This window comes from Bos grunniens, chromosome 28, assembly GCF_055505025.1.
Source record: "Bos grunniens cultivar Pamir isolate PY7600 chromosome 28, Bosgru_T2T1.0, whole genome shotgun sequence".
NCBI classification, from domain to species: Eukaryota; Metazoa; Chordata; class Mammalia; order Artiodactyla; family Bovidae; genus Bos; species Bos grunniens.
The window spans coordinates 20,100,946-20,128,419 of NC_141192.1; the positions used below are offsets into that span (position 1 = coordinate 20,100,946).

Consider the following 27,474-nt stretch of genomic DNA (forward strand, 5'->3'; position numbering starts at 1 on the left):
TGGGGGTCTGGGAGTGCTTTCGAGAGGAAATGGGGAAGAAATTAACTTTAGAGAATTCCCTGGGCGGCTCTAAACCTCCCGCTGAAGGTCTTGAGAGGGGAGGCGCTTCCAGGGGGCCGGGACGGGTGGGGGGCAGTGTTTTCTTAGAGGGCAGCACCTGGATCCCGGCTGTGTGGGCCTTCCCAAGCCTGTTCCCTGATCCTCCCCTTCTCGTGAGGGCCAGGGGCTTCGGTGCCCTTTCTAAGGCCACAGCCAGCCCTCTTCTGGGACAACCTGGAGCTGAAAGAGGCCACAGAGACTCCAGGACCTGCCTTTGTCTGAAGCCCAGCATCCAGGCTTTATTGAACTAGTTGTCTAATAGCTAAAGCACAGCATTGCTGCTCTGGCTTGACTGCAGCTCCCTTCATCTACAGCCTCTCCATCCAAATGCCATCAGAGGAGTGGCAGCTGGGTGTCACGAGGGAGCCTGCTGGAAGACTGGCAGGAGGGGAGACTTGGGGGGTGCGCAGGTCACATTAGGGGTTTGGGCCTTTATACTGGAAGGGACAGAAAGCGCTGAAGGTTAAAGCCTAGTTAAAGCCTTATTGTTTAGTCGCTAAGCTGTGCCCAGCTCTTTTGTGGCCCCATGGACTGTAGCCTGCTAGGCTCCTCTGTCCATGGGACTTTCCAGGCAAGAACACTGGAGTGGGTTGCTACTTCCTTCTCCAGGGGATCTTCCTGACCTCCAGGGGTTCAGGTATTGAACCTGAGCTGCCAGGGAAGCCGTAGGGTGATGCATTAAGTTTAAAAAAGACCATGCTGACTTCAGGCTTCCCTGGTGGCTCAGGTGATAAAGAATCCACCTGCAGTGCAGGAGATCTGGGTTCGATCCCTGGGTTGGGAAGATTCCCTGAAGGAGGGCATGGCAACCGACTCTAGTATTCTTGCCTGGAGAATCCCCATGGACAGAGGAGCCTGGCGGGCTGCAGTCCTTCGGGTCACACAAAGAGTGGGACATGACTGAGTAACTAAGCACAACAAGCACAGCACATGCTGACTTCTGGGTGACAGGGTATTGGAGGAGGCCTGTTAGGGGCTATCGCAGCAAGTCAGGTGAGAGATGGTGGCAGACCGATGATGGTGGTAGTGGAAGTGGAGGGACTGGCAGGGTGGTAACCTGAGACTTAGTGATCTAGGGGGTGGGAAAGAACAGGTAGTCTTCAGGTTGGCGCCCAAGTTCTGGCCTAGGTGTGCTAACGGCGCCATTCCTCAGGAGCAGGAATACTGGGAAAGGGCCGGGTGTGGGGAAGAGACATTGGCTTCAGCTGTGTGTCTTTTGAGGATGGGTGGCCTGGAACACATCCAGGGGGAGATATCAAGCAGGCTGCCTGGTGGCATTCATAGGCAGGGAAGGTTCTCCCTGGCGGGAAACCCACAAAGGCTCCTCTCACTGAGTAAGTGCCTCACACTGAGGACTGCACCTGTAGAATCTAAATCAAATCACTGACGCTCGTGGCCAAGGAGAAAGCTTCACAGGTGTACACATCTTGGTCTGTTTTCACTTCTCATTGGAAGACAAATGACTTGTCCCAGTAGGTGGTTTTGCCTGGATTATACATTGAGCACACACCAGGCAATATGTTACCATAGTAACTTAATAGCAGAACTAGGGTGGGAGAGAAAGATGGAAGGAACTGTGGGGATACTGTAGCAGGTCTGGAGGTAGAAATGGAGAACAAAGTTATAGAGGCAGCATGAGCAGATACACGCAGGTGAGACACTGGTATATAGGCAGGTGAACAGCCCGATTTTACTGAACATAAAGGAGTACAGCACGTGGGATGCTGATCAGAGACTAGGCTAGAGAGAGAATGTGGACTTACCATTGGAGTGGGGGTGTTTACAAGCACTAGGCAGCCATGGATACTTTCTGAGCAGAGGAGTGGAACTGACAGAACCCAGCCACCGATGGAGAGCAGTGGGCACGGGAAAGGGAGCATTGATGTTGCCACAAGAGGTTGGAGCCTGAGTGGGAGGTCAAACCTGCAAAGTCAGGAGGAGGAGGTGGGATGGGGGTGGGGAGAACGAAGCTGACTCAGCATGTGAAAGCAGAACAAGGGAGAGCCTGAACTGAATAGCGGGGTCTCTTCCCAGACTGGTCCTTAGGGATGTGTTTTAAAGAATAGCCAAAATGACTCAGAATTAACCATCAGTGATTGGCATGTAAAGCAGAGTTTCTGACAACAGTATTTCTTTAGTTTAAATGTTCTCCCTAACCATCAGCTGTTTAATCCTTTTCTTCACCAATGGCAGCAAGGAATATTTTGGTCTGAATTCTCCCTTTTCTGGGTTAGCCAAGTCTGACCTAAGGAGAACTGAAAAGAAACAGACAGGAGGTGATGGATCTGCTCTACTGCAGTCCAGTTTGGGATAGAAGCTCTGGTCATAGCTCTGATCTTGTAAACACCACGAGGCTCTTGTAGGTGAAATCTGGTGCCAGGACAGACAGGGCCAGGCTAGACAAAAGAAAGACTTCAGGACATGTGGATGCCAGCCCTCAGCACCTATGGAAAATAACCAAGCCCGAGAGGCAGTTTCAACCTCAACACAAATAGCAGCACATGAGAAAATAAAGTTCTGTCCACAGAATCACAGACTGTGTTGCTGGAAGGGGTTTCTCTGCCTTCCACATCCTTGCTAGTTTGGGCTCCAGAATATGAATTGTACCAGGTCACATCACCATGTCCCCAAACTTTCTCTGACACTACATCTTACTCTCTGTGGGTAACAAAGCCAGGACACAGACCTCACTGCCTACGACTCCTATACCCATGCCAGACATCATTAAATGACCTCCACACTTTCTGCTGGGCCTGGATGCAGCCTCGGGATCTAACTCAGCACAGTCTTGCAGGCAGACATTACCAATCAACTACCATCCTCAGGATGATAATCGTTTGCCTCCCATTGAACACAGAGAGCCAGAATGCCTCAGCCTGTCTCTCTGTTGTCTTTTTCCACCTGTGTTTCCCATCACTACTTCTATGCTCTGGCTTCCCTCAACTGCTTGCCATTTCTAAACAGACATGTCTTTTTCTCACTCCTTGAGTCTTTGTCCATGTCATGACTCAGCCTGGAATGCCCTCTGTGCAGACTATTAGTGCTTCCCCAGGACATGCTCTCCCATAACAATAAATCTGTGTCTGGGCACACAGCCGCCCAGCATTAAACACTGCCCAGCCTCCCCTGGACCAGAAGGCAACCATGTGCTAAGTGTTGGCCAATGAGATATGAAGGGAAGTGATGCATTTTTAACTATTTCCCCAAGTTTTGCCTTTAAGGGTTTGGGCATATACTCTCCTGGGCCCCTTCCCTTTCACAATGGCCATTTGATGGTGAGAACAAAGCAGTGCCAGCAGCCCAGAGACAGAAGCCACATGATGAAGATGGGAGGCCAGCCTTCCAGCCAGGACCACCATCCCCGGGCTGCTAGGGAAGAGTCATCCTCCTCCACCTCGTTGAAATCTCTGTATTTGGTGGGGGAATGTGGGGAGGGTGTCTTCGGTTATGGTCGCAGCTGAGTCTGTACTCTATGTGCCCTCCCATCTGCTTCTTGTTCTTTACAACCACCTTCCAGCACCACCTCCTCAGTGGAGTCTTCCCAGAGCCCCAGGCTCCTCTGGGATCCCCCACACTTCATGCACACCTCCCGTTGGCAGTCCTAAACCGCAGGATGGCTGTGGCCCCTCCCACCATCCTGGCCGAAGGCAACTTCTCTCTCCTCCATCCCTCCCCTGGACCAGTGCTGGTGATGGCGTGAATGCCCAAACCTGATCGTATCACCCACTTGCCCCTGCTCCTAAAGTGCAGACCTCTCAGTCTGGTGGTCAACATGTGACTCTGACCTACTCTGAGCCTTAGAGATGAGGCCCAGCCTGTGAAGTGATCTGATCCAGAGGCTCAGCTGATCACAGCTCCCTCTGTGTGTGTGTGTGACCGCGGACTGTCCCACCCGCTGCCCGCCCCGCCCAGCCCCAGCGTGGCGGGTCTCAAGTAGCTGCTTCCTTGCTGACTGGAGCCTATATTGTCCTGCTCCTGGTTTGTTACTGAGAACAGGGACAGAGAAAGGGGAGTTTGCCTGAGCTGTGTATTCTTCTCAAGTGGCCCAGGAAGTCCCACGGCCTTTATATCTGTTCCTGAGACCCTCCTCCTGTCCCACCAGGCAATATGGTTTGCAAATTGTCCACACCTATTCCTCTGAACTTCTGGCCACTGTGACCTTTCTAACAAGGCTCGACCTCTGGCATCCCGTCCCAGGCTGCAGGCCCATCACTCCCGGGGCAACCAGTACACGCAGCCCAGAAGCAGGATGCGGCCAGATCTCAGGCAGCAGATGGCTATTTTGGGACAGGGAGGATCCTGGGAGGATGCTGGCGAGGTCAGAGTAGGAAGGGAAAGAGGTGGCTTTTCTGCCCATGATTGTGTGTCCCAAGCCCTCTCTGGATGCCGCCCAGGGGCCCGAGGCTGCCACAAGGAAGAACACACCCACCGCAGGGCTCCAGCCTTGGCCCGGCTGGCCACAGAGGCAAACTGAGGGCAGGCACAGGTCTGGGGCTCCGAATTCTGTGGCCATAGTGGGCAGAGGGAGTGTGTGCTTGTTTGTTGTGTCCTAACAGCAAGTGACTTCGGCATCAGGCAAGACACCGAGGGGTCTTGGAGCAGAGAAGGTGTCAAAAACCAACCCGAGGTCAGATGGAGAACACCAGAAAGAATCTAATCATCCAGGAATGATAATTGATAATAATTTAGTGAATATTCACTGAGCATTTACTATATGTGGAGCACAATATTAGATACTGGCAAAAAAAAAAGTGAATGTTTTGCCTTGTATGTGACACTTGACAATTACGTAAGTCCTCGTCTGCAAGTATCAGGAGACTAAAAGTGGTTGTAAAGTGGTTTATAAACTCTGACCCTAAGGAAATAGTCGGAGAGGCATGATTCAGGTACAAAGATGAGAGCGGTATTCTACTGACTATGGGAATTGCAGACATTTCAGAATGCCAGAACTCCATTGTGCCAGCTTCCAGTGTTCTGGGGAAGGTCATCTGTCCACGTCAAGTGTTCAGTACTGTGCCGGGCACAGCCTGGCTGCCCAGTGAGGGGCAGGGGCAGTGACTAGTATTACTCAGCACAGGTTGGCCACGTGGCCCAGGCTTGCGTGCAGAGGAGATACGTTTACCACGGGGTGGGAAGCCTCAGGTCGGGCAGGGGGACAGGTCCAGGGACTGAGTGGGACCCAGCCTGTCCTAGGAGATGGATTGTATTCTGAAGTTCTGCTGTCCGAGACACCTCTATGCAGCCCTCACATCCTTCTCTACTGACTCTCCAAAAAGCTGGGAACACACCTTACTCTCCTTCTGATTTTGCCTCAGTTCGGGGCCTTTAAATGCTCCTGATGTTGCCCACCTGGCTCTGATCTGTACTTTGGGCCAAACTGCCCTCTAGGGACTTTCCCAACACTCAGGACACCCTCTGAACATGTCCCTGCTCACTCTCCTCCCATCTCCTGGCCGAATCAGTCCCTACTGGGGACCCTTCCCACAAGGACCTGCGTACGCCCTTCCTCTCTCCAGAATCCCTGAGCCACTCACGCTGCGTCACGGCTTCCTCCTCACCAGCCAAGAGCTGAAGCAGTACTCTTCTAGATTCTTCCTCCCTCCTGTGGCATCCCTTCCTAGCTCCCAGCTTCCCAGGACCACCTGAGCTGGACCCTCCCAAGCACAGAATGGATCCCTCTTGGTTAAGTCCCCACTTTGACGGCAGGCAGGATATAAGACACCCTATCAGGCACGGAAGGGAAACAGCCAAGCCTCTTTCTGCCTGTAAATGTGCCTCTGACACCAGGACACAGTGTCTGATAAGGATTTCAGTGATCTTTAAAGTGCTAGAGGAATTGAACAGAAAAAAACCCCAAAAAACTAGTAGTTCTAACTAGGAATCAGGAAAGCGCTAAGTACTCTCCACGGAACTCTCTGAACCTCCGCCACATGCCTGCAAGATGAGTATTACCCACATTTCTCAGACAAGACCATCGGGGCAGAGAGAGGTTAATAACTCCCTTGAAGATCACACAGCTGGTAAATATCAGAGCTGGAATCCAAATCTCTATGTTCCCTGGCTCCAAATCTCCTGCCATTCACCAGCTTTCTGTAGTTCAAGCAAGAACAATTGCAACTGACCAGGAATTATGAGGATGACAGACACCATGATCTGCAATCTGGGCTGCCTCAGAAACCCCAATGCACACAGTCGCTCTGCCCAGGCCCCGTCAACACAGCCTCATCTTCATCTCATCTCATTAATCTTGGCATTCTCTTCCCAAAAGCTATCCCAGATCCCAGGGCTCAATCTCCGGGGCCCCAAGGGAGGGAAGGCGCTTCCCAGGGCTCCTGGACACCCTTTTAATTAACCCAGACGACCCTCTTCTGACTGAGGCCAGCTGAAGCCCGTCACGGTCTCACCAGCTCCCGTGCCACCTGAACTGTGACTCCCAGCTGTGACTCAGCCCATTCACCCGCAAGCAAATGTGGTCTCTCCGTTTCCCACAAGCTCAGCATCTGTTGGCTGCTCCTCCCTGGCTTGGGACCCATGAGTGCCAGCTCCTCAGCCCCTGTGCCCAGCGGAGGGCCTGCCAGAGCACCCAGGGAGTGTCCTGCTACAGTGGGCATCTAGGGGTCTGACTCTGAGCCAGCAGAGACCTGGAGCAGGGTGAACCCTCTGCAGTTCCTTGCAAGTGTTACCTGCCTCACACACCCTTGTTTGGAGCCTCCTCCCTTACCCCCAAAGGGGTGCTGCCCATTCCAGTTACTCATGGGGATAATGAAACTTGCCCATCTGTCATTTTCATAGCTTAACAACAATGGTGGGCAACCTGGAAAAGTCTTCATGGACCATGACTCGGAATCCACATTAGATTGGTTAGCTTGATCACACCACATCACCCAGCAACCTCAACCTTGTTGGTGAGTGTGTGTGTGCATGTGTAGCCTAGACACCAGATAGTGAACACACAGCCCCCTAAGCAACCTAGGTGGGACCGGCAAAGGTTTTCAATCATGGGGTAATTCATTCATTTGGGAATAAGTGTCTTTGAACTGATTCTATCGGGCACAGGTGAATCAGAGGAGCTGGGTCCCTGTCTTCAGGGGCTTCTTTCAACTCTGGGCGACATTGCAGAATTTGCCATTTTCATTATCATATATGATCTCATAGCCTGGTGTGCACAGTATCTGGCCCATCGAAGAGTTGAGGAATAAATGAAGCTTGAATAAGTAAATGAATGATGGATGGGGATGGGGGGCCAATCAATGGGAACACGGGAGGCGAACATCGCAGACTGTCATTCCCATTTTGCAAATGAAAAGCGACGCTCTGAACAGAGTGTGGTCTGGCCACTGAGAGGGCCTCTGGTATGTGTCCCTGTCCTTGTCACCCCTGCACAGGGCTCCTTACCTGGCGGGCAGTGACATCCTGGGGATGTCTTCAGGGTCTCCCGGCGCCTCCGTGAGTGGAGCTTCCATTTCTGCACGAGGAGACAGAGAAGAGGGGTCACTGGGGGTCGTAAATGCCAAGCCCTGGAAAGCAACTAGGGATTGAGGGGAGGGGAGGGGGCTAGTGAGGGGGATGGGGGACAGGGGGTCTGGCAGGGGCACTGATCCTGGATCAAACACTGGCCACCAGGCATCTGGGTAATCAGAAGCAGGTGGAAAGGTCACCCCAGTCACCTCGGGGTCTGATGTCTTTGGAGAGCTCTAAAGAATATTAACTTGAGCACAAGACCCTGTAAAGCAGTTTGGCCTTCCTGCACCCGACAATCATGAGCACAACAACCTGCGCTTCTCGGCTTTCTGCTAATTGCTTCCTGTCTACTTCTGAGTGTCTATGCATCCCGGGGGCAGGGACAGTGACCCCTGTTCTTCTGGTGTCACTCACAGAGCCAGACACAGGCAGGACCACTGTCCCTCCATCAGACCCCTTCCTCATCAGCTTCCTTACCCTTCAGCCAATCTGGAAGGCACCAAAGACGTGGCAACAAGCAGACTGAGATGCCTGCCCAAGGAGCTGCCACTTCTGTGGAGATGAAAGGACGACACATACACAGCTGCCAGTCCAGACACCTGGAAAGGGCAGGTGCTGAGCACCCTCATCCTCGCCACCACCAAGGGAGGGAGCTGGAGGGGAAGCCAGAGGTTAACAGGTATGCTCTGGGGCCAGACTGCTGGACTCGTGGCCTTTCTCAGACCCTGAGCTGTTAACAGTTCCGACCTCATAGGTTACTGAGAGGATCAAAGAGTTTGCTGCATAGAAAGAAAGGTGCCTGATCCCCAGGAGGCATCAGTTAGTGTTAGCTATGATTACACTTTCATGGCAAATAGAAGGCGAAGAAGTGGAAGCAGTGACAGACTTTATTTTCTTGGGCTCCAGAATCACTGTGGATGGTGACTGCAGCCATGAAATTAAAAGACACTTGCTCCTTGGATGCAATACCATGACAAACCTAGACAGCATATTAAAAAGCAGAGAAATCACTTTCCTGACAAAGGTCTGTATAGTCAAAGCTATGGTTTTTCCAGTAGTCATGTACAGATGTGAGAGTCGGACCGTAAAGAAGGCTGTGTGCTGAAAAATCGATGCTTTCAAACTGTGGTGCTGGAGAAGACTCTTGAGAGTCCCTTGGACAGCAAGGAGATCAAACCAAGTCAATCCTAAAGAAAACCAACCCTGAATATTCGTTGAAAGGACTGATGCTGAAGCTGAAGCTCCAAAACTTTGGCCACCTGATGTGAAGAGCCAACTCACTAGAAAAGACGCTGATGCCAGGAAAGATTGAAGACAAAGGAGAAGAGCGTGGCAGAGGATGAGATGTTTGGATAGCATCACCAACTCAATGGACATGAATCTGAGCAACTCTAGCTGATAGTACAGGACAGAGGAGCCTGGAGGGCTACAATCCACAGGATCGCAAAGGGTCAGACACGACTTAGCAACTGAGCAACAACAATAATTACATTCCTTTTATAGGTAAGGGACCTGGGCTCAGAGAGGAGGCTGACCTGTCAAAACCATGGTGGAGGAAGGCTGAGATCTGGACCCGTTTCTCTGCGGCTAGGACTGCAGTTAGAAGCCAGTAGCCCCAGAGTCAAATTGGCCCCTAGATATATTTTATTTGGCTCCAAAGTGATTTTTGTTCAATGAATTTGTCACCAATCTTTTGAAGAGGCTGATTTCACATGAAAGTCCGTGTTTCTAATTTCCTTTGAACAAACTGGAAGATCTAGCCACCCAGGGCCTCTACTGCGTGGATGGCTGTGACTGACCATCCTGTGCACTGTGGTCCCCACTCCAACGCGCTGACCGGTTATGATGCCAGCTGGCTCCTCATAAGCGTCTCCCCAGCACTGGCCTCCTCCCTGTTGTGCAGTTCTGCCACTCAGGGAGAGGGTAAAGGAAGTCACCTGGAAGGTGTCGTAGGTTTGGTGTCACCTCTAGTTTGGCGGTGGAGACAGAAGGTCAGGAAATCTTCCCAAGGATTTCCGTCAAACTAATATCTGCTGAGCCCCCGCTGTGTACTGGCACTGAGCTGGGTGCTTTCACACAGGGAATCTCATCTAGTTTTCATAATCAAACTCTGCGTGCATGCTAAGTTGCTTCAGTAGTGTCCGACTTTGCAACACTATGGAATGTAGCCCGCCAGACTCCTCTGTCCATGGGATTCTCCAGGCAAGAACACTGGAGTGGGTTGCCATGCCCTTCTCCAGGGGATCTTCCCAACCCAGAGATCAAACCCAGGTCTCCTGCATTGCAGGAGGATTCTTTACCTTCTGATCCACCAGGGAAGCCAAATAGTGATCACATTTCTTGATGAAGGAAAGTAGGCTCAGACAGACCAAGTGAGTTGAACTTGGACTGGTATGTGGTGGATATGGGATGAGAACTCAGGCCTTTTGATGCAAAGTCTACTACATGCTGATGTATACACATTCCCCTGGCAGAGGGAGCTCAGCCCCCGTGTGCGTATGTGTATGTGTGTGTGTGTGTGTTGGGGTAGAGACACGCTGTGTTGAAGGGGAGGGCAGAAGAGGACAGGAGGTCAATGCATATAGGAGGAGAAAGGCAGGAACAGCCCTAAGGGGAGCCCCTCACTCAGAAAGGGAGGCTGGCACACAAATACTGGGTAGATGAACACTGAGGTGGGCACAGAGTGGCCACTGGGAAAATCGAGGACATCCCAGAATGAGGTCTGGAGGAAGGCCCTGTGATGCCCAGCTCTGAACCCAGCTCACTAGCACCACTTTTCAGAAAGGGATTGTGCATACCCACTTCCACATCCCTTCCCACCAAGGGAAGGCTCTCCAAGGGGATTCTCTGTGGCTGTGCGTGGCACACAAGTGGGTGTGTGACCCAACTCTGCTAAATGAAGGAGCTGGTCAATGGCTAACAAGCCATTGACTGAGTGTGCAGCATTTTGGCTATAGGTTGCAACCATTAGGACTGTCACTCATTCAATAACTGCAAGATGCCAAGCACAGGTTGGACCCTGGGGATGGAGTGAGCAGCCCAAGGTGGACAGGAGCCCTGCCCTCCTGGGTTCACCTTCCAGTGAAGGAGACGATGAACAGAGAAGCAGATGAATGTATAACCCAGGCGGTGATAAGTGCTATAGAGAAAACTAAACCAGGGTAAGGAGACAGAGAGTGACAGGTGGTATTGTAAACTCAGGGTTCAGAGTTCTTTCTGTGCAGGGCACGTTTGAGAAGAGAGAACTGGCTGAAGTAAGGAAATGAGTCAGGAAGCGATCTGGAGGAAGTGTGTTCCAGGCAGAAGGAACAGCAGAAGCGAAGCCTCAGAGACAGGGCTGCGTGTGGAATTTTCAAGGAAGAGGAGAAGGGACAGTGTGGCAGGAGTGACTCGGGCAAGGAAGGAAGGATAGGAATGTGGTGGGAAAGGCAGATCATTGGGGTGCTGGCAAAGGCATTGAAATTTAGGACACAGATTCGTGACATTTCCACAGCTTCTTGACAGCCATAAAACTCCAGAGCTAGTACAGACGCTGTGGTGAGCCATCCAGCTCTCGCGGTCAGGCTCATCCTGAGCTGTGGGGTACAGTGGCTGCTGACAGCTCAGCCCCTCTCTAGGAACCACTCTCAGCTGAAGGAGCTGCCTTGACCAGGGTCATATCCATGCTCCCCAGCAAGGCAGGCCACAAACAGCCCCATTTAATAATAAAGGAAACTGAGACTCAGAGAGAAAAGGGGATTGCTTTGAACAGGGAAGCCACAGAGGGATTAAATTCCAGGTCCTCCACCTTCAAGTTCAATGTCGCGGTGGTGTTGCTGTTCAGTCACTAAGTCATGTTGGACTCTTTTCGACCCCATGGACTGTAGCCCACCAGCCTCCTCTGGATCCCCAGGCAAGAATACTGGAGTGGGTTGCTATTTCCTCCTCCAGGGGGTCTTCCTGACCCAGGGATCAAATCTGTGTCTCTCACGTCTACCTGCATTGGCAGGAGGATTCTTTACTGCTGAGCTAACCAGCGAAGCCAGGTTCAATACTTTGGTTCAATTCATCCAGTATATATGGCTACTGCTCCTTAGTCGCTTCAGTCGTGTCTGACTCTGTGTGACCCTATGGACTGCAGCCTGCCAGGTTTCTCTGTCCACGGGATTCTGTAGGAAACAGTACTTGAGTGTGTTGCCATGCCCTTCTTCAGGGGATCTTCCCGATCCAGGGATCGAACCCAGGTCTCCTTCACTGCAGGCAGACTCTTAACCGCTGAGCCCCCAGGAAAGCCCTGGTTCAAAACTTTGGTTCAATTCATCCTGTACATATGGCGCTCCTACTAATTGCAAGACTACAAAACAGAGCACAAGACAGTCCCCATCACCAAAGGAGTTTGAACTTTATGTGGGGGACACGTGTTGAGTAGTGTCCAGCTGGTTGCAGACTTTGAGAGCTGAGTGGGTGACGGGGGTTCTGTGCCCGGGTAAGGGTTTGGCCCAAAGCAGCCAACCAAGGGCCTGAAGCAGAGGAAGCATGTGGTCAAATCTGGGTGGTCTGACAGCATGTTGAGAAAGACCAGGACAGTGAGAAGGTTGGAGGCTGAGGTTCCTCTCTGGAGGCTGTCAGTCATGCATCCAACAGAGAGACACTGGAGGTCGTGTTTATGGCCTGGCAGCTTGATAGAGAGCGGCGGATGAAGGGAAGGGGGTACACAGGAGAAGGAATGGACAGGGCACAGGATGAACTTGGTGTGGGGGTAGGGCCTGGCCTCAGCAAACATTTTCTGTGAAGGGCTGTGTAAGCCATACGACCTCTGTCACAACCACTCAGCTATACTGTGTAGGTGAAAGACAAAATAAGCACGGCCGTGTTCCCATAAAAACGGATTTACTAAAACAGCCTTCCAATGGGATTCAGTGCTTGTTTGCTCACCTCTGATACAATCTTTATGCAAACATGCTGTTCTTCCTCCCATCATAAAAAAAAAGAAAAGAAATGAAAAATCCTCATGGACTCTACTTAGCTCTTTTCCTAGAAAAACTCCCTGATGGAGGGTGTCTTCCCTGCTCTCCCCTGGACCACTCCTACCAGGCTCTTAGCCTCTTTCCTGGCTTGATCTCCAGGAGGCCTTTCTGTAATAGCTTTGCTAGCCTTCCTCCTTGTTTCATTTTCTCCTTCCAATTTTGTTGTCGTTGTCATTGTCTTATTTAGCTTACTTATTGCTTCCCCTTTCCTTAGAAGGCAAGCTATACAAGGACATGAATATTTTGATCTGTTTCATTCATTGCTATTAATATATTCTCAGTGCTTACAGCATGGCCCGGCGGCACATGATAGGTGGTCAGTAAACACGTGTTGCTCAGGAGATCTCATGTAGTTCTAGATTTCTGATCTGTCTTGTAAATGGGAGGATGGCTGCCCCTTTCAGGTGGGCATGTGCTATCCAGACCACCACAGTACCCTCCCCCTGGCCTGCCTCACTGCCTTAGGCCACTAGCCTGGCCCCCCCTAGGCATCTGAGTTTGAGACTCTTGGTTTGAAATCCCCACGCTGAGGCTCTGGGGCAGGTGTAAAACTTACAGAGTCCCTGGGGTGGACCCCCAGCCGGCCTGGACAGAGAAGCCTTCCTGCTTCACCCGTTGGCAGCCAGGGCCTCCTGGAATGCCCCTCATGGCCAGAGCTGAAATACCACCTGCCTGATCATTGCAGCTATTAAAATGCCTGTATCAGTATCAAAGGGAAAATGCCAAGTGGCCACTCGCTCTCCCCAGAGAATGCAGCTCCGGTCTGGCCTGGGGTTTAGGGCCCGTTCTCTCCCTGAGCCCAGCCCCAGGGCTCTTAAAGGGATCAGGCTCCGCCTGGGCCTTTGTAATACATGGGTGTGTCCATGTAATACATGGTGTGAGGGAGGGAGCCCAGAACAGAGGCCAGGTGAGCTCCGAATTCCATAATAGTCATGACCTTGAGCCTGGCACCTCTCCCCAGAGAATCTGCAAAATGGGGATATTAGCCACCTGCCAGGAGACCCAGGTTTGATTCCTGGGTCAGGGAGATCTCTTGGAGAAGGGAATGTCAACCCACTCCAGTACTCTTGCCTGGAAAATCCCACGGACAGAGGAGCCTGGTGGGCTACAATCCACGGGGTCGCAAAGAGTTGGACATGATCGAGCAACAGTAACCTCTCAAGTGTTGCTGTGGGAAGTGCCTTGGAAACCAAGAAGTATTTAACAGGTAGACTTATTAAATAGGAGTAAGATTAATAGTAATAGCTATCCGTATGGAGCTGTATATACCAGGCACTCTGCTAAGTGCTTTAGCATCTAATAATTAATTTTTGATATTAGTGTATGACTCCCATGAAAACCCACTTGCCCTTGGAGGCTGCAATGGGATTCTATTTGGGGTTAGCGCATGCCCCAACCACCTCACCACCACCACCACCCTGCCGAAATATCACTCTGTATGGAGCATGTGGTGTTGATACAGACTGGAGCTACCTTTGGGACTGTTAGGACCTTGGGGTCTAGTCCCAACATTCCCACTAACTGCAAAGCAAGAGGTGTTACCCCTCTGGGCCTTGGTTTCCTCATCCATAGAACAGGAATACTATTAGATACCACTGGACTACACAGGACAGCTGGAGGGATAAGATGAAATGAGACCAGAAAATCGAAAGAGGGCTCCAGATGTGCAGAAGGGCGAACACCTGCTATGCCGGCCTGTTTTTCTTAGTGACCAGATGAAGGCCACTTCTCTCTTGAGCTGATGCCAGGCCTGCCTCCTCCCACCTGCCACAGTGAGGCTGGCCTGGCCTCATGTACTGCTGCCGACACGTGGTCTTACCCCTCCACCTCCTGGGAAAATCAGACCCCTTCTTCCTACAAGGGGGAGGGTGAGTGAGGGACCTGTCTGCCGCCCTGCCTTTTGACCACAAGAACGAGAAGCTGAAAGAAGGATTTGCCCATTGAAATGACCAGGCTGGGCAAAGCTCTGTGCCAGCATCTGATTACAATGCCTGGCACAGAGTGTGTGCACCATCCCAGCTGCTGGAGCATTCTCCTTACCTCATGCTATAGCTGCTATGGGGCTGGTGCCCTGCTGGAGACTTGAGGCGGCCCTTTGAGGGCAGGGCCTGGTCCAGTGTCACTGATCCACACTCGAACCAAATTACTTACTTTTAGGCCTGCCTCCCCCACCCCCGAGGATCCATCCCTGTGGTCCCATGTGGGCTCTGGCCTTTTCAGATAGAAAAGAGGGCTGCTGCTGCTGCTGCTGCTAAGTCACTTCAGTCGTGTCTGACTCTGTGCGACCCCATAGACGGCAGCCCACCAGGCTCCCCCATCCCTGGGATTCTCCAGGCAAGAACACTGGAGTGGGTTGCCATTTCCTTCTCCAATGCGTGAAAGTGAAAAGTGAAAGTGAAGTCGCTCAGTTGTGTCGGACTCTTAGCGACCCCATGGACTGCAGCCCACCAGGCTCCTCTGTCCATGGGATATTCCAGGCAAGAGTACTGGAGTGAGGTGCCATTGCCTTCTCCGAGAAAAAAGGGCAAGGGAGGGCAATCCAGGGAGAAGCAAAGGCTGGATCCCAGAGAAGGCAGGAGAGGAACAGAGGAATTTGTTAAGGGGACGGGCCTTCGTGTGGCTGCCTGCCCCTGAGCGCAGGCAGCTCAGTGGGATGAAATCAAAGTGGAGGAAACCGAGACACTCAGCCTACACCCACCCAAACTGGACTCACCCTGTCTGCTCTGGGAGCCTGTGTGCTGGGGGCCAGGAGCGGGTGCCCTGGGGCAGTCTGAGGAACTGTCTTCTTCCTTCCTCCCCCGTTCTCTTTGTGCAAGGGACTTGGCGTCTGATCACAGACTACCAGGGCCACAAAACAGGGGACTCTCTAGATGCCATGAGCTGCTGCTGCCTCCCCATTTCACCAGAATCACAGAGATATTGCTCCAGGCTCTGCAGGCCAGAAAACTCGGGGACAGAGGTGCACGCCCCGGTGTGAACTTTCCAGCCTTCGTATGAGAAAGTTCTTCCAGCTCAGCTTTGACTCTGCTGCAGCCTCAGGAGACAGGAAACAGGATGGGCACTGGGTTAGCACGAGGCCTAGGACCTCCAGTTTTGGGGGGCCTGAGATCATCCCTGCACCCAGTGCAGGATGAAGCAGGGTCCCCCACAGCAGAGTGGGGAGGGGCTGGGAGCAAGAGTGCTGGGACGGAGATCAGACCCTCTCCCCCACTTCTCTCCCTCTCACGAGTGGGTATCAAGCATCTTTGTTTGCTGCTGCTGCTGCTGCTGCTGCTGCTGCTAAGTCACTTCAGTCGTGTCCGACTCTGTGCGACACCATAGACTGCAGCCCACCAGGCTCCCCCGTCCCTGGGATTCTCCAGGCAAGAACACTGGAGTGGGTTGCCATTTGCTTCTCCAATGCATGAAAGTGAAAAGTGAAAGGGAAGTCACTCAGTTGTCTCCAACTCTCCATGCAAAGTGCTGGGGACCCACATGTGAGCAGAGCAGACATGGAGGCTGCCCTCATGGGGCTTACTCTCTAGGGAGGGGCACTTAAGGGTCTCTAAACCACACACATCACCGTGAAGCAGCCCCTGTCATCAGAGCTCTGGCAGGAGAGGTGAGATGTCGAGAGCCAGTCCAGGGGCACTTACTAGGCTGGTTCATCATGGGAAAGTGACAGCTAAGCTGACATCTGAGGATGCACAGCAACCTACCAGAGGAGGGGCCCAGGTATGGGGGAAACAGCTAAGATCTGATATAATAAGGTGCTTCTCGGAAACCAGGCAGTAGTCTTATACTCAGCACTCAAAGAAACCCACCCATGAACGAGGAAACTGAGACAGACAGGTGAATTAACTAGCACACGGCCAAGAACAGCAGAGGCAAGATCTGAACGTGGCTCTGCGCCCATGAGCCTCTCCTTGTGCCTGTCCTAAGTGAGTGGGTGAGTAGGGAGACTGACTCTTTTCAGGACACTGCAACTTCTATTCCTGGAGTGCCAGGCACTGCTCAAAGCACTTGTTTTAACTTTCTTCAATCCTAAAAACAACACTCAAAGGAGGGCGATACTCTTACTATCCTTAACCTCATTTTATAGAGATACAGGCCAAAGCACAGAGAGGTTAACCCACTTGCCCAAGGTCACACAGCCAGTAATTAGCAGAGCTGGGCTTGAATCCAGCAATCTGGGTCCAGGTTCTGTGCTCTTAGCCATGACCACATCCAGCCATTTGGCTGGACTCTAAAAGTAGAAGGTGAGCCATGAGGCTAGAGAGGGTGGCAAGGGCTCCCCTCATGGATCACAGTAAGAAGCAGTATGAAGTCACTAAAGGGCTGTAATCAGAGAACTGGGGTAATCATACTTACAAATTTTGAAAGATTATCCTGGCTGCTGTGCAGATGATGAAGGGGGCAGGGCAGAGTGAACAGGGGCAGATGGGTGAGGGTCTCCCATGGCCTGGGAGAGCCAAGGGGGGCTCGAGGCAGGCATGATGCACAGAAGGGGATGGCTCTGTGGGGGGCTGAGAAAGTTCAGTCTGTCCTGGAGTCAGGACGTGCGGTGCTGGGTGTGCAGGGGAGGACGTCCTGCTTAGCTGAGAGACGCTGAATATGAGGTGCTTTCAAGACATGCTGGAGGGGTGGGATGGCAGGTGTAGGATGGATCTGGAGCTCTGAGGACATGAAGAACACACACATTACAGCCAGAGCTGTCTAATCATGGAGCAGCCAGCTGCATAAGGCAGTGACCTCCCCGTTACTGAGGGTGTGTAAGTCTGAGAACCAGGGGTGTTTTGGGGATTCATTCCAGCCTATGACTCCTTTCCTTCTAACACTCTGATTCCATGAGTAGGGAGATGCTGGAGGTGGCAGGCCACCCTCACTTCCCATGTCACTTTCAAAGTCTCCCCCTCCCCAGCTCCCAGGGAAGTCACTTAGGCTGTTTCTGGGGGAACCCCAGCTAATGCCCCTTTAACCAGCCCCCTTTCTTCATCCCTGTTCCTGTCCTGCCTCACAGGCCACCTTGTCAGAACATGATCCGATGCAGAAAACCTCCAAGTGGTGGCTGAAGAGGCACCTTCACGGAACGTCTGTAGTGTACCAGGAGACTACAGGTGTAAAGTCCCGAGGATGGCAGAGTCCCACGTCCTGTGACAGCCTTTGTGGGGAAGATGTGTCCCCCAGGGGCAGTAGGGCCTCCCTGGCTGAACTTAGGAATGAGCTTCCTGGCAGGGGGCAGGGTGGACCAGAGCTGCCCGTGGCGGCTTGTGAGCTGAGCTAAGGAAAGACAGAGACTTCGCTTTGGACTGTGGGCATCGGGGCGGCCAGGGAAGGTGGGGACGAGGGAAAGATGAAGAAAGGGGGCTGAGGAGGCCCAGTCTATGTAGACTCCAGCCACACAGGGTTTTGGGAAAACCCACAATAATCTCCAGGAGGGGAGACAGGGGTCCAGTGTCTCCCAGAAAGGCTGTACCCAGCCTCTCAGGAGGGCAGTTCCGCCCCTTTGTACTTGGCTTGCCCTCACCCTTTGAAGGATTGGAGGAGTCCTTGCTGCCAACAGCCACATCCCCGCCCTGTGGGGCACAAAGAGATTTTGCAGGGAGGCCAGCACCCTGGGCAGGAGGTCTGTAGACACGAGACAGGAGTGCCCACTTGCGGCTGCTGCTGAGGCCTGCCTGCCAAGCAGATGGCAAGCGGAAGAGCCAGGACCCAGCCTCCTCAGGCCCTCCCAGCCCCTCTCTACACCCGGGCCTCAGTTTCCCTTGGAGGAGCTCACCGACTTTCTTTCCAGTTTACTGAGGACTCAATAAGTGCTTCTGGGAGGGGAAGAATCCAACCAAAAGAGATGGGAGAAGCATTCCTAAGGCTTCTCCTGTAACCTCCTTTCTTCTGGATGGATGGCAAACTCTCAGCTGATTTTATTCTTTGAAAAACTAAGACCAAGTGGCTCAGCGGCTAAGAACACACTTTTCAATGCAGGGGACATAGGTTCCATTCCTGATCGGGAACTAAGATCCCACTGCTAAGATGCTGCAGGGCAACTAAGCCTGTGTACCTCAAAGAAGAGCCTCTGCAGCCAAAGGAAAAAAAAAAAACTATATATATATATACATAAAAACAAAGGACACTAGTGGTAAAGAGCCTGCCCACCAATGCGGGAGATGTTAAGAGACACTGGTTTGATCCCTGGGTGGGGAAGACCCCCTGGAGGAAGACATGGCACCCCACTCCAGTATTCTTGCCTGGAGAATCCCATGGACAGCGGAGCCTGGTGGGCTACAGTCCATGGGGTCGCAAGGAGTCAGACATGACTGAAGTGATTCAGCATGGACACACAAGACCAAAACCAAAACCCAATACCCTGCTCCAAAAAAAATAAACCCCAATGCTTCCCCTTCTTTAACCTTCCCATACTTTCAAACCGTGCAGTGCATGGTAGGGCTGTTACTGAATCTCGCCGTGACCCTCATGATTCTGCCACCATCAGCCCCTGAAGCACTGTTCTGGACTCAGGCGAGGGGCCCTGGGTAAACTGCACAGGGTGCTCCTGGCTCAGGGGAACAGATACAGTTTCTGTCTCTGTCCCTTTTGATAAAAATGAAGTACAATTTTGAACACACCAAAATGGTTAGTTAAAAGAAATCTTTATAAAAATAAGTGCAATGTTTGCTGCAGAACAACTTGGGAGGGACTGTCAACTGTGGAGCTCGTTGGACAACCCACTGCCAGACCCTGCCCACGGGGATTCACATCAGGGTTTAGGGAAGGGGAGTCAGCCCTGGTATATTTGAAAGTCCTGCAGGTACCATTATGCAGCTGACCCATCACCAGTCCAGGGGCAGGCCTTTAAGGGTGTGCAGACATGAGAGAAGGAGGGGAGAGTCACTTTTAAAAGTTAAGTTTCTAGAGGACTTTTATCCTTATCTTGATCCAAAAGGAAACACTCAAGAAACTGCATAGGCAGACAGATAGATGCACGTTATTATAGGAAGGCAGCAGGGCAGAAGAGGGAGAAACAAAAGCGAGCGCAGGGTGACACAGCAGGGCTGAGACTGGGGCTTGTGCAGAATCTTCTGCCTGAACGACTCTGCTCTGCCTGGGGATGACTCCCAGATTTGGGGCTAAGCTTCCTTAGAGGACAGTTCAGTGTCCAAAGGACAAGACCCAGCCCCTCCCTCCTGGAAGCCCAAACATTCTGGAAGCCAAGGCTGGACAGGGACTTTCCTGAGGGTCCTTATCACCAAGACTTGATGTAAGCCTCGGTGCCATTCTTAAAGCAGAGATGGTAATGTGAGCTGACACCAAGTCAGCTCGGTCAATGCCACTTCTGTGACAAACCAAACTGAAGTGAACAGTCCCTGAGCCTGGCCTCTCTGACCTGCCTCAGCTGACTTAGGGCAACGTGGTACTTTATACAGATCGTCTACACATGTGGCTCTGAATGCCAGCTCTGGGGCCAGACCACCTGGGTTTGAGGCTCTGCCACTTACTAGAAGCAGTGTGATCTTGGGAAAGTAAAGCAACTTCTCTGGGCCTCCACACTCTTCTCTGTAAGAAGCGAATAGTAAAAATATAACCACTTCATAGGATTATTGTGAGAACTAAATTAATTAATAGATATGGTCTTTTCCAAAGAGTTGGCTCTCCGCATAAGTTTAACTAACCATTTTGGTGTGTTCAAAATTGTACTTCACTTTTATCAAAAATTCTATTTACACTTAAAAAAAAGTTGTGGACACAATGCAGCCTCATTTTTGTCTTCATCAGTGATGAGGCTGTAATTGTTCCAGTTGTTATTATCTGAATCCTGCAACAACACTATTAAGAGGATGTTGTGCCCATTTTTCAGGTTGGGGCACTGAGACTCAGGTCACACAAGTAGGTAATGGCAGAGGAGGGGTGCTCCCAGCTGCTCTGTCCAGGTGAGGACACATCACACTGAGCCATCCCCACTCTCAGCTGGGACCTGTGGTGCAGCTCTGACTCAGGAGGAGTTCCTCGCTTCAGCCTCTGACTGCTGCAAAACACCAGCTCCAGGGCACAACCCCCTCAGCAAACGCTGGGCAGACAGCTGGGTCTGGGTTGGGGGAGTGGGTGGAAGATAGCTGACTTCTGAGATGGCTTAACTGGCCTGTGGCAGTGGGACCTTAAATCAGCAGCTAATTGGTAAGGGCTGCCTACTCTGTGCAAAGCCCCAGGCTAGCTTCAGTGAAGGACTGGAGACCAGAGAGCTCCTGCCTTCGCCCTCGCCTCGGTTGTATGTGATCAAATGGAGAGATAAGATGTTGAAAGGCAGTGGAGAGGAGGGCTCACTGCACAATGTGTCTGAAGCTAAGCCATGGTTGGCAACAGATTTTATCTTGTGCATTAACTCTAGTAGACTGGGAGTGGTCATCTGGAGAGCTGTGTTGAGAAGGATTCTGAAACCTAGGTAGGCTCCCTGGGCGTGTGTTGAGTGATTAGTAATGCCTGCTGTGGTTCTGGGGTAAGAGAAGTCAGCAAGTGCCCTGTTTTCCTTCTCTGAGTTAGATACTTGGCACGGCCAGGCAGTTCTTCAGGAAGTCAGCAGGGGGGAGGGCCATTTTGGGTCAGGGTGTTTTCGGAAGCCTTTCCAGAGGCATGGGGGCAAGTCTGGAATAGGGGAATAGGCATTTCTCTGAGAGTGTCAAGTTGTGAGACTATGCATAAGGCAGACGGCATTTTGTTTCAGATGCTTTGACTTTTTCCCACCGTCTTCCTATGAGGGCTGGGGGTCCTCAGTGTGGTTTGGAGCTACTTGCTAGTTTTAAGGCTTTCAGAGAAGTAATGAAACTTTAACAACTCTCCCTAGTTTTATCTCTAGTAAATATTGCTCTGTATTTTTTAAAAAAATTAGAGTCAGTAAATATTGCTCTATATTTTTAAAAAATTAGAGTCAGGAAATAGATTCCCAACCAGGGATTGAACCCAGGTCCTTGGCAGTGAAAACACTGAGTCCTAACCACTGGACTGCCAGGGAATTCCTCAATAGCTCTTTGTCTTGAATGTCAGCTCTTGCTAGCGGGGTGGTAGTTTCCTGTGTTAAACAGGATTCTAAGGCTGTACGTAAGCTCAGTGAGAAAGTGTGTGGCAAGTGATTAATAAGGTCTGCTGAGGGCCAAGAAGTGCAGAGTGAAGCACACTCTTGCCTTGTCTTGGCCGCCACTTGGCCAAACACTACTGTCCAGAAAGGAGGTGTGGTGTGGAAGAGAGATGCCTACCAGAGACAGAGGTCCTACCTTCAGGCTCATCTGATGCCTGGGGTGAAGATTTGGACCTGTTTTCTCATCAGTAGAGTGAGGGGACTAGACTTCAGGGTCTCTGAGGGTCTTTCCTCTATTAAAACTAGTCATTTAAGACCAGTCATGTACTCACAGCATGAAAAGAGGAGTAGTTTTAAGACTGACTCAGGGGAGCACTGGCGATATCTGAGGACACCTGGATCTAAGGTCTGTCCATGAACTGAGGTCCAGGTTCCTGGATTGTACACAGGTCATGCCACACATACATTCTCTGTTTAAGAGCCGGGTCCTGTCTCATCTCAGTACTTCATCCCTAGAGGACCCCATCCAGAGCCCTAATCTCTCAGCCACTGCTTTGATCTCTCCTCCAAATGCCCCTGGAAAGAGTTCAATAAGGGGCTCCTGTACACACTCTATAAATGTGAGGCTTTGCTCTTGTAAGGGTTGTTATTATTATTTTTAGGGATGAAAGAGTCTGCCTGGGGTTCCTTGACATTTTAGCCTGGGAGTTTCAATTACTTCCTCTCCCAGGGGATTCTTGGAGTGGAAAATGCCATCAATACCCAAAGGACTGAATCAGAGACAGTGGGATGGAGGTACAGTGATATCAGTCTTCTCATCTGTAAAATGGGATAATAAGAGTGTCAATCCTTAGGGAAGTTATGAGGATTGAAAGAGATAATGTGCATAGCACTGGCCATTGTACATACCCTCCTATCAGGGTTGCTGTTACTCTTATGGTTGGGGAAGGGGAATCAGCCTGGCCTCCCTCAGCATTCACCTTGAAGGTGGCTGCTGACACCCCCTTGCTCCCCCTCAGCCTGCAAAATGGATTTGGCAAGTTTAAATTCCACCCTCTTCTCTGTCATCGCACACTGTCTGCCCAGCCCTAGGTGACATCAGATTTCCTCCATTTGGGACATTCCATTTTTTTTTTTTTTTTTCACAGCAAGCAAATCAACTAACGGGCAGCTGGAGCACTCATTAAGGGTCCCAGACTGGGAGAGAGGCGCTGATGGGGGAAGAGCTGGAGCTGCGGTCTGGAAGCCACACTCCCAACTCCCCTGAGCGGGTGCCCGCCCCCACACTCCTCTCCTGGCCCTGACCCACCCCCCTCCCAGTAGCTCAGATCACTCAGATCGCAGCCTCTGCTCACATTTGCCCTCGCCTTACCTCACTCCAGGCTTCTCTCCTATGGTCCCCTCCCTCCTGTCTCCCAGACACGGCCTCCACCCCCAGCACGCTGCTTTCCCCGCTGGGATGGGTAGTGAGCAGGTGCCCCTGGACAGCTGCCTCCAGGCCATTGCTCAGGCTGTGTGCTTCCCCAGGACGGCCCTGCCCATGGCCCTTCCTCCATCCTTCGGGGAGTGACCGAGGCTCACTGGCTCCGGAACGGATTGCCTTTGGCTGCCCCGTGCTCCAGGGAGCTCTCCAGAGGCACTCGTGACCTGTTGTGGTGGCACCTTTCAGGGTGTTGTTCCATCTGCCATCACCTGAGAGCCCCACAGCAACCCCCAGAGGAAGGCAGGGCCAGGGCTTCACAGAAAAGGGGTATGAGGAGAGGGTGTGTGTCATGGCTTGCCTGAGGCCACACGGCTGGCAAGGCCCAGCTGGAATCCTGGCACACGGGGTGCCTCTGGGCCCTCGTGGGCAGGAATCCTCTGCATACCCATTTCACAGACTTATTCTGCAACAAAACCATTCCCCTGTTCTATTCACCTGGGAGGTTCCAGTGGCCCCAGTTCTCACCTTTCTCCTCACCTCTGCTCTTTGTTCTGACCTGGGAGAACAGACCAAGGAGACGAAAGGGTGGAGGAGGGAAAGGGTGGAGCTGCTCCTGAACACCTTTGCTGGCCCAGACCCTGCCTGCTCCAAGCACAGCGTCATCCCATGGAATTTTACGTGGTGACATCCATGTTCTAAGGCTGCACTGTCCTGTCTGGTGGCCACTCAGATATCTATCAAGCAGTTCTATGAAAGGTGGCTTAGTGTGACTGGGGAAACATATTTTAGATTGTATTTAATTGTAATTAACTTAAGTCTAATGAGTCACATGTGACTAGTGCTTACTATACTAGATAGTGCAGCCCTGAGAGAGTCCCTTCCAGAGCCACTGGCCCACAGGCCCCTCCAGGAGAGGGCTCCTGAGGTCATCGCCATTTAGACCAGGTCACCTGCCCCTCCCCCCACAGGACCGCTCCCTCCCTCTGTCCCAATGCCCTCTGCTATGACCTCAGGTCCCACCACCAAGGCTGCCATTTCCATTCATTCCTCTCTTTCTCCACAAGTGCCCCTGGCCAGGCCACTGTCCTCTCTGGTCCATACTAACCTCTTACTTGGCATCCCTGCTCTTCCTGGCTCTTCATCTCATTCTGTGTACATCACTGCCCTCCTCAAGACCCCTCCATGGCTCCCCATTGCTCTTACAAAGATCAAAGTGTCTCTAAGGCCCCTCTTGACCTCGGCTACCTCTCTCTCTCTCTGGTTTTCAGCTTCCAGAAGCTGTTCCTTTTGCCCCACACTCATCCCTGTTTGCCTGGAAAACTCCTAGTCACCCTGTAAGTCTTCATTTGAAAAATCACTTTCCCAGGGAGCCACCGCCACCAGGAGCCCTAGACCTCTACCGCTTCCATTCTCATAGCATTTTTCACATGACACAGTCCCTGTCCACTCCCTTCTCCGTGTCCTATTTGCCTGTAAGTTCGAGAGGACAGAAATGTGCCCCCCACCCCACAATGCCTGACCCACAGCTGGCTCTCAGGTTCACTTTCGGAATAAGCGCATGAGGGTGGGCAATGGAAGGTGGCAGACAGACTGGGGAGAGCACTGGGGGCAGAGCCCCTGGAAGCTTGTTCTAGTTTTGGATCTCGCCACGTGACCCTGGGAAATCTACTGCTCCACTCTGAGCCTTAGTTCCCCCATCTGTAAAATGGGGGTCTGACAGTCAGAAGTTTAGACAGGAAGGCTCAGCCTGGTAGATAACACTGTCAGCCCCAAGGTCCTGAGAGTATGAGACATGGCCTGGCTAAGTCTTAAGCAGAGGAAGCCAGGATTGAGGAAAGGGCAGGGGCACGCCCTGGCCAGAAGGAGGGGCCAGGAAGGGGAGATGATGGAGAGAGGAACTGGGCAGGACACTCAGGGCCAGACGTTTGTCCCTCAGCAGCCAAGACCCCAGGGATACCTGGGGTATCACATCCCAACACCCTCCCTACCACGGAGCAGTCCCCTGTGTACTGCCAACCAGCCAGCAAAGGCCGTCTGCCGGCACTGCGGATTCCACCGGCTTCCCTCAGAGTCCCAGGGGACCGTGGGTGGCTTGACGGAGCCCTCCAGCTTCCCTGGGGCCCGGCAGGGCGTGGGAATGAGCTAACGGCAGCAGTCACGGGTGCACCTCTAGCATCAGTAAACTTGCTCTGCTCTGGCCCTCTGACCTCGCTCTCCGTGATATCCCCGGAGAGCTGCTTCGGCAAGTGCCAGCCTTTGCCTGGTAGAGGCACCAAGAAGGGCCTGGCTGTAGGGTACTGGGGCATCGTGCCAGTATGGCCATGGCACTGCTGCAGTCAGAGATGGGCTCTCACGTTTACCATCAGCACCACCATTGTGATGGCTCAGGGGGTTAGGGGGTTAGGGTGTTTGCCTCAGGAGGCACAGCTTCTAAGTAGCAGAGTGGGGATAAAAGCCAGGCCTGCTGGGCTCTACCTCGCGCTCTTCACTGTTTCATACACCACCTCCTACTAAGTAAGAGATGCACCCCCAGTTCTTCCCCTCAGAAACTGTCCATGGCCAGCCTGTTCCAGGAGTTCTTCCCAGACAGCCGTGGCCTTTACCTGTGGATCCTCCCCTCATAGGAGGCCCTGGGTCCCCTGAGCTGTCCACATCCTCAGACGTCACCTGGCTTCATGGTCTCCTCGCCAGTCGCTTAGTCGGGTGGCACCCCTGAGACTGTGTGTCCCTACTTTCTGTGGACTGTGGGTCTCTTCATGACTCTCAGGATTGTCCTGGCTAAGAGACACTAGTGGCTTCTAATACACTGAGCTTCAAGGACATTTTGGGAATGGGAGAAAACTCAGCATCCTTTTCCCAGAAAGTCACACAGACACAAACTGTTGGGGACCATTCCAGGAGACCAGGGACAAGAAACGCAGCTTCAGAACAAGACAGTGAGGGCTTGTTTGTGCCCAAGGACAGCAGAACCGAAACCACCAACACCTGGGCCCTAGAGGTCTAGGCAGAGGCCAGCCCACCACCTCCTGCAAGGACTGTTCCCTGTCCCCCCTCAGTCCCTAAGATAACTCACTCCCTCTCTCTTCCCAACAGAATATGGCAATAAAAGGCAGCACTGATCGTCGAGGGATGGATGGGGAGGGCTGCGGGGGCCCAGCAAGCCTCGGCCCCGGGCCACCGGGCTCAAGTCCCGCCGCGTGGGCGCTGGGCGGCTCTCACACTGCCCTGGCGAGGAGCCGGGAGGGAGAAACAGAGCCTGGCCGCCTTTGCGCGCCTCCGCGCCTAGCCTTCCTCCACCTGCCCCGCGCGCTCAGGGCGCTCCCGGCGCGGAACGTGGGAGACGCCTGCTCTAGGCGGGAGCCGAGGGGTCCGGCGCTAGCCGCCCAGGTCCTCCTGCCCGCTGGCAGGGCAGCGTCCGTCCCTGGCCCCATCCCTCCCGCAGACAAATGGGGTGAGGCCAGGGCGCACCGCGCGGCGGAGAGCCCACGGGCACTGGCTGGTCCAAAGTTTGGAGGCTGCGCGAGGGGGCGCCTTGGGGAAGGAATAAAAGGCAGCAACAAAGAGCACAGACCTCATCCAGCAGTTGGTTGACTCGTCCCAAAATAGCCGGCTCCATTTGCTGCTCCCCACGCTCCGCTTCCAGGCGCAGCACCCGGGCCTGCAGCTCGACCGTCCGAAAGTGGGCGAGCAGGCTGAGCGCCAGCGAGCAGAGGGCCAGCGCCAGCAGCCCGCACGACCCCGGGCTCGGCAGCCGCGCGCAGCGCTCCGCCGGCGCCACCGCCAGCGCCACTGTCCCGGGTGCGTCCAGCTCCGCAGGGCCGCGGGCACCGGCGGCTGTCGCTTTGCGGGAGCGCTCCGCTACCATCCCCTCGCGTCTTGAGAACCAATAAATAAATAAATAGAATAAATAAAGGCGAGAGCCGCTGCCCCAAAGCGCGATCTCAAGCTCCGGGGCAGTAGGGAAAAGGCTTGTGTCGCTGGAAAAATGTCCCTTTCCTTTGCTCTCAGCAAAGAGGATGGAAAAAATAGCAGCTGGAGGGGGAACGGGGGGAGCAAAAAAAAAAAACAAACACAAAAACCAGCAGTAATCGGGGGGTACACCCAGGTGAAAAAAAAAAAAGTTGCTTCGAAGAACGTTCCAAGTCCAGGAAAGTTAGGGAAATCTGGCCGGCTATCTTTTCTGCCCCGTCTTTCCCTTCAAGTATCTGCAGTCCGGAGTGGGTTCAGCACTGTCTGTCCTTCTTGGTGTTTCCCGTCGCCTGGGCGAGCCAGTTTCAGTCCCGGGGCGAAGGGGTGCACATGGAGGGCCCCATGGGCAGAGGTGGGTCGTGGCCGCTGCCGAGGAGCGCTGGGGCCGATTCCGGCGCCTCTGTAACTTGACACACTAGCCGCGGCTGCACGGATCGGATGAGCAATCCGTGCTACTTCCCAAACTAATCTCT

At 52.8% G+C, this 27,474-nt stretch overlaps 1 protein-coding gene across 1 annotated transcript; it reads right to left on the reverse strand.

Moving 5' to 3' along the window:
* Positions 1-1,855: 1,855 nt before the first annotated feature.
* Positions 1,856-27,474, reverse strand: LOC147342975 (collagen alpha-1(XIII) chain-like). Its single transcript, XM_086381543.1, has 3 exons — positions 26,604-27,474; positions 7,495-7,564; positions 1,856-2,022 (listed from the first exon to the last, which is right to left on the reverse strand). Exons 1-3 carry the CDS (start codon positions 26,895-26,897, stop codon positions 1,889-1,891), a joined length of 498 nt encoding a protein of 165 aa, XP_086237669.1. The 5' UTR covers positions 26,898-27,474; the 3' UTR covers positions 1,856-1,888.

Excerpts from the sequence above, each read along its gene's own strand:
- LOC147342975 (XM_086381543.1), bottom strand. The coding sequence starts at position 26,897 with ATGGTAGCGGAGCGCTCCCGCAAAGCGACAGCCGCCGGTGCCCGCGGC. Across the intron at positions 7,565-26,603 it reads TCAACCAACTGCTGGATGAG|AAATGGAAGCTCCACTCACG; the intron begins GTCTGTGCTCTT and ends CTCCTCGTGCAG. Across the intron at positions 2,023-7,494 it reads AGGATGTCACTGCCCGCCAG|GTTTGACCTCCCACTCAGGC; the intron begins GTAAGGAGCCCT and ends CTGACTTTGCAG.